The 12,796-nt window shown below is 56.9% G+C and overlaps 1 protein-coding gene across 5 annotated transcripts in view; it reads right to left on the bottom strand.

The window, feature by feature from the left end:
• MARK2 (microtubule affinity regulating kinase 2) overlaps positions 1 to 9,964 on the bottom strand; it is a 62,413-nt gene extending 52,449 nt beyond the window's left edge. For 4 of the 5 annotated variants that reach the window (XM_007518541.3, XM_016186224.2, XM_007518540.3 and 1 more), the window contains exon 1: positions 9,831 to 9,964. In XM_007518541.3, coding sequence (XP_007518603.1) covers positions 9,831 to 9,884 — 54 coding nt within the window. In that variant the 5' untranslated portion in view covers positions 9,885 to 9,964. Of the gene's footprint in view, positions 1 to 5,957; positions 6,141 to 9,830 lie in introns of those variants that run through there. The other variant, XM_060176181.1, reaches the window with a different exon arrangement.
• Positions 9,965 to 12,796: the final 2,832 nt, after the last annotated feature.

The following is a 12,796-nucleotide window of genomic DNA, read 5'->3' on the forward strand; positions in this document are numbered from 1 at the left end:
CCCCTGGCTCCCCCACCTGCAGGAGCTTCCCAGGCGGTGGAGCAGGTCTGCAGGTGCCTGTCTTTCTCTCCCCCTCTCTGTCTTCCCCTCCTCTCTCCATTTCTCTCTGTCCTATCCAACAATGACGACATCAACAACAATAATAAAAATAACCACAAGAACGATTAAAAAAAAATAACAAAAAAGGGGGGAAATCGCCTCTAGAAGCAGTGGATTCGTGGTGCAGGCACTGAGCCCCAGCAATAACCCTGGAGGCAAAAAAGAAAAAAAATAATAAAACAAGTAAAATATTTATTTATTTTATTTATTAATTTATTTATTTTTACCAGAGCGCTGATCAGCTCTGGCTTTTTGATGGTGTGGGGGACTGAACCTGGGACTTCAGAGCCTCAGGCACGAGAGTCTCTTTGCATAACCATTATGCTATCTACACTGCCCTCAATTCCTTTAATTTTTTTTTTCAGTTTTAATTAGAGAGACAGAAAGGAGAGACACACCAGAGCACTCCTCAGTTCTGGCTCACAGCGAGGCTGGGGACTGAGCCTGGGACCTCATGCCTCAGGCATGGAAGTTTCTTGCAGAACCGCTATGCTGTCTCCTCAGCCCTAAAATCCTTTTCTTCCAGCTCTGAATGCTTGGTCTTTACAGGTGACAGCTTGCCTAGTACTGCTGCACCGATTAAAGCTAAAGACCGCTTTCTTCTCAAATTCACCCCCCGCTTACTGACAAGACCCCAGTGTTTTTGGAGCAGAACCCCCCAACTTGTTGATGTGACCATTTCAGTAAACAGGGGTCGTAGCTACTTGTGAGAAAGGAAGTCTTCTAATCTTCTTAAAAAGGGGGAGAGTCAGGAGGTGGCGCAGCAGGTTAAGCACACATGGCAGAAAGCGCACAGATCTGCATCAGGATCCCAGTTCAAGCCCCCAGCTCTCTACCTGCAGGGGAGTCGCTTCACAGGCGGCGAAGCAGGTCTGCAGGTGTCTGTCTTTCTCTCCCCGTCTCTGTCTTCCCCTCCTCTTTCCATTTCTCTCTGTCCTATCCAATAACAATGATGATAAACAACAAGGGCAACAAAAGGGAAAAAATGAGTAAATAAAGTTTATAAAAAAGAAAAAAGAGAACCGGGTGGTAGCGCAGCGGGTTAAGCGCATGTGGCGAGAAGCACAAGGACCAGTGTAAGGATCCCGGTTTGAGCCCCCGGCTCCCACCTGCAGAAGAGTCATTTCAGAGGCGGTGAAGCTGGTCTGCAGGTGTCAAAAAAAAGCCAATGATCCACACTTAGACATGAGAAATATTAAATTTTCCCTTCTATTTTAGAAATAAAGAGTTAAAATAAGGGGGCCAGGTGGTGGTGCACCTGGTTGAGCACACATGTTACAGTGCACAAGGGTCCAGGTTCAAGCCCCCAGTCTCCACCTGAAGGGGGAAAGCTTCACGAGCGGTGAAGCAGGGCTGCAGGTGTCTGTCTCTCTCTCCTTTTCTATCACCTCTTCCCCTCTCCATTTTCTGGCTGTCTCTAGCCAATAACTAAATAAAGACAATGTTAAAATAAGTTGCAATTAATGTGCTCAAGATCAGAAGTTCTCCTGAAGGCTTTTACAAAGGCTGCTCACTTCATGTGTTTCCTCAAAGGTGGCTGGGAGCTGCTGCAGCCCAAACCCGAGGTTTACTGGGTGCTAATGAGGTTTATAGGGAGGGAGTAAGGGAGGCTGCTAGTCAGAGCACAGAAGCAGTGAGAAAGGGGCAGGGAAGACAGCACAATGGAGGAGCAAGCTGAGCCTCCGTGAGATTTTCCGCATGCAGATCTTAAAGCACTGCCTTAAACATTCCAGAAAACACAACACTGAAGCACACGCTTTGCCAGCCAAGAGTGATGATGTCAACACACACCATTCAACCTCTGGAGAAGTCCGCGGTGTGCTGGGGAGAGGACGCGAGCAAAAGGGGCGAGTACAAACACCTCTGACTCTGTGCCCACTCAAAGGGTCTCAGTGACCCCCAGAGCACACTGTCGAGCACCAAGTTCAACGTCGCCCCAGGCGAAATGAACAAGCGCCTCGCTGGGTCTCTCCCAGCACGGAGCATAGAGGGTCAGCGCATTTCTGATAGGTCAGAGGAACAGTCCAGAGCTCCTCGGACCCTGTCACCGGGGAAACGGAGACACAGCTGTCAGGTAGCCAAGCCTTGGCTTCACTCAGGAAGGTGGCTCCGGAGGGGAAGGAAACAGCGAGAGAGAAAGAAAGGCAAGCAGGCAGAGTTAGACACAGGAGATGAAAACCCGAGCTGGACAACGACAGCGAAGGAACAGAGTTCAACGGAACCAAAGAGGGAAATAAATAAAGTGAAAAAGGAAGTGAGACAAGTCAGCAGAAAGTTCAAAGGAGAAAGGGAAATACAGCAAGTGCTCCCTGAGGAGCTCTGAGCAACACTGTTACCTGTCTTCTCCCTGTCACAACTGCAGAGCGAAAAAGCGAATGACTCAGTCACTGTTCTCACAAACCATCCCACTAAGTGACAAGAGATCAACAAACCACCTTCCACCCTCCCAGAGGGGAAGCAGAGGAACCCAAAAGCCTGTCCCTCAAGTCCTCTCTGCTTCTTCCAGAGTAAAAGGACCCTCAAAGCGCCAGCCCCTAGCCTCCCACGCGTGGCCTTTCGGGAGAGGGACAAGTTGGCTGAGGTCCCTGCGCTCAGCCTAACACCTGGGGCCCAACACCACCAAGGGCAGCCCCAGTGACCCGCCGCCACCTCCCACCCACGTTCCCAGCACGGACCAGGGCAGGCAGAGGGTGGTGGAGCTTCCCATTCTGACGTCAGCGGAGCCGGCTAATATCGGAAGCTTTAAATAAATGAACTATTGCTTTTCTAAGTACCTGCCCCAAAGTACACAAACCTCTCCAGCAGCATTCAATTTTCCTCCAGATAGCTGGCTGGTCAAACATTAACTAATTAATTGATTGACTGATTGATTACAAAACACCTTAGAGGCCCCCCCAGGCTAAGGAAAGCAAGCTTCTCTGCTCCCAAGTTCTCTGCACTGGCCAGGAGCCGAGCCGAGCCGAGCCGAGCGCTGCTCCCTGTGTTAGATCCATTAATTCTTACAAGGCTCACAACAACTTTACCCAGAAGGTAAGTTCCACTGTTTTCCTAAAGCACATGGGCCTGGAGGAATGAGGTAAGCCCAAGATCCGGCTGCCCACCAGCCCCAGGCCCCAAGGAAAGTGCTTGCCAGGCCTGCAGCCGGGGATCCCCTTCCAGTCCCCAGTCCCGGCTCAAGTGCAGCCCACAGTCCCGGCTCAAGTGCAGCCCAGCTGGAGGCTGTGCTAGCCCAGGCCAGGCCGAGGGGCTCTCGGGTGCCACTTCCTGTGACCGTGACCTGACCAGAGGGCCTGTAACTCGGATGCTTGCAGGCAGAAAGACAAAAGTTACAAGCCTAGTGCTTCTACCTCCCAGTCAGACGCTGGCCACCTGCGGAAGGGAGGCGGGTGGGGGAGGTGGCGGGGCGAGGACAGACCAGCAGCCTCTTGCGCCCAGAGATGGCGGGAGGAAGATGTGGACCCCTACAGACACACAGGGCAGCCCACGCCCCCAGGACAGGGCACAGAGCTGCTGGCAGGCAGCTGAGAGCGCGCTTGGCCTACTGGGAGAACGGAAAGATGCCCTGCTGTGAAAACAGCGCCTCCCAGGCCACCCAGGCCTCAGAGAGAGCCCCCCATGCAGCCCGGGAGGTGCCACGGTGAACTAAACGCCGCCCCCACAAGCATGAGGTCCTGAGTTCAAGTTCCAGCACGGAATGAATAGAGCAGAGTGAGGCTCTGCTTCTCTCCCTCCTTCTCCCCAATCCCTGTCCTCAAGCCTAAATACTCAGAGAGACCAGGAAAGAAAGAGCCCCTCTTTGGTCCAGATGTGGCAGCACTTGGGGGCGTGGATCCACCTCTCCTCCAAGGACCCCACTGGGGACAAGCCCAAACTGCCTCCCGGGGCTGAGGTACCTGCTGCGCCGCCCCGGAGGCTACAAACTGGTCCGCTCCTTCCTCGCCTCCCCCACAGGCCTGGACAGACAGTCCCCAGGCCCCGAGCCAGGCCCAGGATCTCGGGATTTCACTGGATTGAGCAGCCAGATCACAACAGCCAAGAGTCCCTTCTAGATCCACAAAGGGGGGGGGGGGGGCAAGCACAGACCCAGGGCCTTCTTCCTGGAGGGAGCTTGCAGTGAGAGGTGTGAGACAAGGCGGCCTTGGTCTGCATGGGGTGTGGAGGCCCGGCCCAGGGCCCCATTCAGGACTGGAGGGAGGGGGTTGTTTACAGACTTTGTGCAAATCATGCCTCAATGAGCAGAGCCCCAGAGGAGGCAGACCTTTGTATTGCCAACTTCCCAAAGAGCACAAGAGAAAATAGGCCGAGGCTCTCAGAACCAGCTTGACTGGTTCGACAGAGAAGCCTCTGGTCTGCTCCGCCTTCCTGATGTTAAAAAGAAAAAGGTGGCTTGGAGCCAGTCACTGAATACACCCCTTCACCTCACCCCACCCCCAGCAACACACACTGTCTGAGGAGTCACCCACCGAGACAGTCACCCACCGGTATCACTGACCCTCTCCTACCAGCCCTGGCCATTACGTGGCTCCGCAGCTGCAGATTAGTCACTTGGTGGCAGGAGGAAACACATCCATGCAGGCCCTCTCTGACCACCTCCCAAGAAGCAGTGTGAGGAATAAAGTCGGGGCGGCCAGTGCCAGCCCCAGGACTGACGGCTGGCGAAAGAAAGGCCCACTGGTCAGAAACTTCAAATACTCTAGACAAAAAGACACTCAGACAGAGGGATGGAGCCTATTTATACCCCCAGGGGAGGAGCAGGTGGAGTGGGCAAGGGGAGGGATGGGCAGGCTCCGGGCTCCGGCTCCGTCCGCCTCTTCGAGGGTAACTGGAAACCCAGAGGCCAGATTCTTGCCAGGTGCGGCTTCAGAATCAAAGTCCAGAAGACAGGAAGGGCGTCCCTCTGCCTGCACCAGCTCAGGCCGCCTCTGCCCATGCCAGAACTGGGAGATCCCCCCCACCCCCGTTCGTAAGGCAGAGATGACACTTTCCGTGACTCACTCGTGTTTGATGAAGGCTGGGAGAAAGCCTGGCAAATCCAAGCTTCAAGTGCAAAATGTACAAACACTGGGATTTCCTGTAGAGCGCAGGTAACCCAGCCACCCAGCCGGGCGGTCTTTCTGCTGAGCTTCCACTGGAGGAGGGCCAGGCTTAAACCCCACTTTGCCCTTTCCCCCTGACGCTCCTGACTTGCGCTGCACCGGACAGAGCAGCACCTGGCAAAAGCAGCCAACGGAGCTTAAGAGAGAATCGGTCAGACCCTTCCCACACCCCCCACGGCGCCCACCCCAGCGGAGGCCTGGCGGCCAGTCTACAACTTAACCAAGCAGAGGCTGCTGGGGGCTGGTGTGGGGGCTGCAAGGGAGCCTAGACGGCCGGAGACTACCCTCCTTCCTCACCCTTTCCATCTGCTGAGGTTACTTCTTGCCGACCCACTAATGGGCTTCCAAGTGCTGCCAGGGGAGTCCGTTTAGCAGAGATGCAGTCCTGGGCCAAAGGTGGCGCCCAGCCCCCACCTCACTTGTCGATAATGGGCCACAGAGTCTGAGGCTGGGTTGCACTCTAGACATGAAATATTCATCCCAGCTGACATAATACATATGCAGGGAAGCCACGGGCTGCTCCCGGGAGAGCAGTGCAGGCCAGGTGGCTAAGTGCTCAGGGGGAGAGAGTTCACCAAGGCAGGGCCAGTCTGCTGAAGGGTGCTTGCTCTGCTCAAAGGGGACACAGCCCAGCCTGAGAAATGCCAGGCCACACAAAGCTCTTGGGGACGCACCTCCAGCTGTCCCGCTTCACAAAGGTCTCAGCCCCAGCCCCGGCCCCGGCCCCGGCCCGTCAGCCATTCCTGTGCAAACCCAACTTGCCTCCAGAGAGGGCAGGCTTCCTTCTGCCCAGCTACTTCCCAAAGTCCAGAGGTCAGAGAGAAGCTACAACGAACACAGTGGGTTCCTTGACCGCGTTCAGAGGTCATGGTCTGGCAACTCCTCACACAGGGACTCCAGGCTCTAACTCAGGCTCCTTGCTGACTTCTAGGGCCAAGCAGAAAGTGAGGCCATAGGGCCCGATGTGCCCTGCGGCACTGCCAAGGAACCCCGGGCAGAGTCAGCGCCCAGAGCACCGTGCTGCACGGTTCTCCTCACCAGATCCCAAAGTCCCTTTCCAGAACTCTTGGAGAGAACAAGCAATGCTGATCTGAGAGAGCCCTGAAGGACGCCACCCATTCCCGTGCCCAGTGCGGAAGAAGCCAGAGGCAGGGAGGGCGAGGTGGGGCAGCCTGAAGCCACGCAGGTCCCCCACTAGGCGTCAGGGAAAGTCCGCCGGCAGGTGAGCTCTGGAAGGGTGGGCCTTCCTCACACTGGCTGCTGCCGCCGCCGCCACGACTGGGAGACAGACAGTCACCCAGCTGACTGCTCCCACCACCGCCAGGCCCGCAGGCCGGCAGAGTCGCTAGGTGAAGAAGTGAGCAGAAAGCTTAGTGCGCAAACTGAGAATCCCTGAGAGCACCTAGCAGCCCTGGGTGGGTCACAGCCCACCTTCTGCAAAAGGAAAAGAGTTAATGGCTAAAACACATACAGGACCGAGTGTCACAAAAGTCACCTTCAAGACAGCATGACTTTGTTTTATCTCCTGCTTTCACTGTCGGAAGCAGAGTCACTCCCCCCCAAAACACAATGTTTATTTTATTTTTATGCATCAGTAGTGTGTGTGTGTGTATGTGTGTGTGTGAGATTCAGCTGTGATCTATGTGCTCCCTGAAACAACTTCTCATGGGCCACGTTTTAGAGAAAGGGGGAGAGAGCAAACAACTGACTGGAGCTTGAAGACAGCCAGTGGTGTCTGTCCTGGTGCCACAGTTTAAATAACTTTAAAACAAATAAAGTGATAGAGAAGGGCCTTCAGGACGAAGGCCTCAGTCCAACCAAACCTCTGGCTTTTTATTTCACGGCGAGAGGGCTCGCTGTCATAGCTGACCATCACAGCAAGATCGGGACCAAGAACTCCCTTGGTCTCACCAGGGAACAAGGAATAGCTTAAAGGGGACTGGGTGGGTGGTGGCAGTGGTGCACCCAGTCGAACGCACATGTTAGCATAGCCAGGACCCAGGTTCAAGCCCCAGCCCCCACCTATGGGGCAGAAGCTTCGAGAGCAGTGAAGCAGTGCAGGTGTCTCTCTTTCTCTCCCTATATCCCTTTTCTCTCTTGATTTCTCTGTCTCTACCTAATAAAGTAAAAATTAAAAATAATTAGGAAAAAAGAAAAGAAACAAGCCTCCAGGAGGCCCGTGCCTTATGAGCTGGAGCTGCTCCCTGTCCTCCCCTCTTGTTTTACAAACTGTAGCTACAGTAGCTACCCGCCCAGGGCTTTAAGGTGTCCCCATGCAGCGCTTCCCAAAGGCCCTGCTTTTCTTAGCATGAGCCTTAGTAGCAAGTCGGCGGGGGACGGACCGCTGGACCAGAGAACTGCAGCAGAACCCAGGAAGTGGCTCAGGAGGACCTCTGTCTGTCCGGCAAGGATGGAACCAGCTGAGAACTTCATACTTTGAGCGGGCTGACAATGTGTGCAGTCAGCGCTCTGGCCAGAACCATCAGAGAGCAGCGTACCCTGCAGAGTCCACCGACCGCTGGTATCACAAAAGCAAAGGGCACGTACTGCGCACCTACTGTGCGCCCAGCTGCACACAGGGCGGGCGTGTGGGGAACAGGAGACCTCCTCACACCACAAGCAAACGGGCTCGGTGAGAATGCAGCTCTGCTTAGTAAACAGCACAAAGCCCCCGCAGCCCCCGCAGCCCCTCATTGCTGCTCGCGGACAAGTCTGGAAAGGGCTCTGGGCAAGCCGGCTTCATCTGCTAAAGCGCAGGCTGCAAGAGGGAGAGGAGTGGAAGGGGCAACCTCAGGGGAGAGAGAGAGAGAGAGAGAGGGAGGGAGAGCAAGCTGCCCATGAGGCAACTGGACTGGCCAAGTAAGGGAAAGGCTGTGATACGGACCAGGCTGCCGCTCCCAGAGGACCAGCTGCCAGTGACCAGTGACCGACACCAGTGTCACCCCCAGAAGCAACCAGGCCACCACAGAGGAGAAGTGTCTAGAACTCCCCCGACTGAGTTCCTGAAGCCTAGGTGACAGCCAGCGAGGGGGCGGCAAGACAGTGAGAAGGCAAGACAGACAGACAGGAAAAGTAAACAGCAACAGCTTTAAAAGTTTCGCTTTGTTTGTTTGTTTGTTTTTCTCAGAGATGGATGCTAACTTCCAAGAACTCACACGACACTGGGGGCTCTCTCCCTGGCTACAGAGAAAGAAGGGAAGGAGAGGAGGGGAAGACAGGGAGAGGAGGAAGGACTCAGAAGCACTGCGGCAGCAGGGGAGAACTTCCCCCCCCCCCCCGAAGTTCTCCACTGAGAAGGGTGTGACAGGCCAGGGACACAGGAGAGGGTGAAAGTGAGGGGAGGGGTGGGGTGTGGAGAGGTGAGGAGACACAGAAGGAGGACAAGGCTTGGGTGACAGTGGGAAGGGGGCCCAGAGGGGGCAGGCAGGTGTGGGCCACACAGGACAGGAGCCCCAGGTGGGGACAGACCGACGGCTGGAAGCCACGCTGAGGAAGAGGCACAGGGAGGAAGGTGGGGTGAGGGTTAGAGGAACCTGAAGGCCGCTACAAAGGAGGAAGATGCGGCGGAAAGTGACAGATCTCCAGGCCGCCGGAGACAGGAAGGCCGCTCGGTTTTGCCGCGGTGGGTGGAGGCCCAGAGCAAAGGCAGGGCCGGGAAGGACCGAGCAACAGGTGGTGCTGGCGGAGCGGGGGCTCAAGTCCCCAGTCCTTCCGGGGTGCCCCTTCCCCGCCCCGCCCCCCCCCACAGGCCCGCCCGACCCGGGAGAGGACTGCAGAGCCTTCACTGGTGGCAGAGCAGCCCAGCCCAGGAGGCGGCGGAGAGACAACACACACCGATACAACAGCCCCTCCCCGGGGTGTGTTGAGGGGGGATTGCGGGGTGCACAGCCTCGGGACACAGGGAAGGAGGGATGGAGGGCGGCGGCGGCGGGAAACCCCCCCAAAAAAAAAAAAAAAAAAAAAAAAAAACAACCTGTGGGAACAGGGCGCGCATGACAGCTGGATGGGAAACGCGGAAGCAACACATGCCCGCGGCGCCAGGCCCGGGGGAGCCCCGGCAGAGGAGCAGGAAAGTGAGGAGCAGAGACAGAGAGAGAGAAGGGGAGAGAGAGGGAGAGAGAGAGTAGGCGAGCGTTTTGGAAAGGTGCGGAGGGTGGAGCTGGTGGGCTGCAAGCGCAGCGCCGGGGAGAGCTCAGTTTGCAGCCGGGAGCGGCGGGAGAGGGGGGGAGACCACCCCACGGAAACTGGGGGGCTGGCGGGGGCGAGGGCGCGAGCACCCACTCTGCAGGGGTGGGGGTGGGGGTGGGGGTGGGGGTGGGGGCGGCGGAAGCCCAGCCGAAGGGGCGCGGGGCGCGGGGCGCGGGGTGCACTTGCGGGAGCCGGAGGGTGGCTGCTTGCTTGGAGCGTGGGAGGAAGAGGAGGAGGAGGAGGAGGAGGAGGAAGAGCAGAAAAGGCCCCCGAGAGAGAAAAAGGGAAGAGACGGGGAAGCTGGGGAGGTAACGCCGAAGAGCCTCCTCCGGGGGCGGAGGAGGTGGGTCCCGGGCCGGTGACAGGAGCCCCGCAGCGGCGGGAGGGGGCTCCGCAAGGTGCAGGGGGCCCGGCCCGAGAAGCCGGGGAGCCCTCGGGGCTCCTTACCTGCTCCGTGTCCCTCTCGTTCAGCGTGGGCAGGGGGGTCCGGGCGCTGGACATGGCGCCGGTTCTCAGGGGAGGGAGCCGACAAGCTCGGAGGGAGGGAGGGGAGAAGGGACGGCGGCGCGGAGCCCGGCCGGGCGGGGCTTCTCACAGCACGGGCACCCGCCGCATGGGCCCCGGCCGGGGGTGCGGGGAGGCCGGACAGCCGCTCACGCCAGCCCGAGGATGCGCCGTTCGGGCTAGGCCGCGCCGGCTCCGAGCGGCTCCCGACCGCACCCCCCCGACCCCCGGCTGGGCTGTGCCGCCTCGCGGCCGGGCTGCGCCGCTCCGCCTACTCTCTGCCGCCGCAGCCGGCTGCCTGCCTCGCTCCTCCCCTGCCCTCAGCCGCACTGCTCCGCGCCCGGCACACAGGCAGCCGCCGCCGGACCTGCTGCTCCCAACATGGCCGCCGCCGCCGCCGGCCCTCGGCTCTTTCCGCCGGCGGCCGCCGGAAACAGCCGAAACGGCCTGGAACTGGGGAGGGGAGGGCGGGGGGACAGGACTCCGCCTCCCGGCCGCCGCCGCCCGGAGAGTTCCGGAAACAGCCGAGGATGGGAAGCTCCCGGGACGCGCGCGCCGCCCCGATTGCGAAGACGCCGAAAATGCCCGGAGAGAGGCCCGGCCCGTAAGCCCCGCCCACAGACCCGGGCTGCCCACTCCGAGCCGACGCTCGGCTGTTTCCGGAAACACCCGAAGCCTCTCCGCGTGTTGGGACGCGGCCCCGCCCCCGCCCCGCCCCCCGGCCGACACGCTCTCGGCCATTTCCGGCAACACCCGCGTCTCCGCGAACTCCTAAGGCCGGGGGTCCTTACGGTCTCACGCTTCGTGTCTTTTTTTTTTTTTTTTTTTTTAGTATCTTATTTACTTATTTATTAACGAGAGGGATAGGAGGAGAGAGAGAAAGAACCAGACATCACACATGATACATGTGCTGCCAGGGATGGAACTCGGGACCTTACAGCTGGAGAGTCTAACGCTTTATCCACGGGGCCACCTCCCGGACCACCACTTCACTTCGTGTCTTTCCGTCAGTTTTCGGGTCTTTCCGAACCTTGATCCAAGAGCGTGGATCACCTGTGCGTGATTATAGGACTAAGTAAAATAGGTCCTGTAGTTCTCAGGATGGTTTCTGACAGTCGGTCAACTCTTTTTTAATATTTATTTATTTATTTATTCCCTTTTCGTTTTATTGTTGTCATTATTTTTTTTCTCCCTCCCCCACACCCCCCACACCCCGAGGGGCTGGGGGGGATATTGTTGTCATTATTGTTGTCTGTCGTCATTGTTGGATAGGACAGAGAGAAATGGAGAGAGGAGGGGAAGACAGAGAGGGGGAGAGAAACACAGACACCTGCAGACCTGCCTCACCCCTTGTGAAGCGACGCCCCTGCAGGTGGGGAACCAAGGGCTTGAACTGGGATCCTTGCGCTTTGCGCCAACTGAGCTTAACCCGCTGCACCACCGCGGGACTCCCAGTCCGTCAACTCTTAAAGGCAATGTTACGGGCAGGGATAGATAGCATAATGACCATGCAAAGAGACTGTCATGCCTGAGGCTTCAAAGTGCTAGGTTCAAACCCCTGCACCACCATAAGCCAGAGCTGAGCAGTCTATCTTGGCGTTACTCTCGATCGCACTCTGTCATTTCACGAACATCTCATAAAAACTGCAGCAAAGGTGGGCGCGAGGAATCACATCATTGCAAGACTGGCCAGCTCCTCATGGGGCGTGAGCGCTTCCACACTACGATCATCCTCTCTGGCATTATGCTATTCCACGGCAGAATACTGTGCCCCAGTATGGTTCCGTAGCCCCCATGTCCATTTGGTCGATTCCAAATTATATTCCTCCGTGAGGATCATTTCTGGAACCATCCGTTCCACCCCGGTCCCATGGCTGCCAGTTCTTAGCAACATCGCCCCGCCAGATATTCGTCGGGGTGCGGCATCATCTAAGTTCATTTCCCACGTCTACGCTCGACCGGACCTGCCAATATACGCGGATATCTTCGCCCACCCTGTCCAACGCTTGACGTCTCGTCACCCAATCTGGTCTCCTACTCCTACATTGAACTTCTCTGTTCCAGTCTCTTGGAAACAGAGTTGGCAGTCAGCTGAGGTAAAGAACAAACACCTCATCACAGACCCCTGCAAGCGTCAACCCTGCTTTGACCTAGCACGTTATGATCGGGCCCTCCTCAATCGCTATCGAACAGGCCATGGCTGGTGCGCTGCTATGTTCCATCGCTGGGGAGCCAGAGACGACCCGAACTGCCCCTGCGGCTCCAGACAGACTATGACCCACATAGTCAACGACTGCCACCTCTCCAGATTCAAAGGAGGTCTCGAAACTTTACATCAGGCTCAACCTGACGCTGTTGACTGGCTACGGAAGAAGGGCAAACGCTAGAAGAAGAAGTGCTCCGGTAAATAAATAAATAACCATTTGTGGGCCCCCCCAAAGACCTTGCCCACAACTTGGATCAACAACAGTAGAGAATGTTCCATCCTCCGAAGGGAGGATGGACAACATACTCTGTGCTACACCTGAGGAAGATGGGTCCTGATATTGGGGCAGCTTGGAATGTTCCTACTCACCGCCACAGAATGTGAGCTCAGATCTACAGGGATGCAGAGGTCACATAGGCTCCTAAGCTGAAATATGGGCCTCAGACGAAATCAAATAGTTGGGGTTTACAGTCAACAATATTTATACCCCTTTCCCATATTAGGGAGCTACTCACTTCCCTGATCCAGCTTTCTGTTCCTTTTCCAGCCATGACATCATCTCCCCAGACAATAACTTGGATCCACCTGCATATCAGATTTCAGCTCAGGGGAAAAAAAAACAAAAAAGTAGTATAGCCACAGGCCCTTTGGAATATAACTAAAATATGCCTACTAGCTATCTACAAAATGGAGACCCCCTCCA

The sequence above is a fragment of the Erinaceus europaeus genome, chromosome 17 (assembly GCF_950295315.1).
Source record: "Erinaceus europaeus chromosome 17, mEriEur2.1, whole genome shotgun sequence".
In the NCBI taxonomy this organism is placed as follows: Eukaryota; Metazoa; Chordata; class Mammalia; order Eulipotyphla; family Erinaceidae; genus Erinaceus; species Erinaceus europaeus.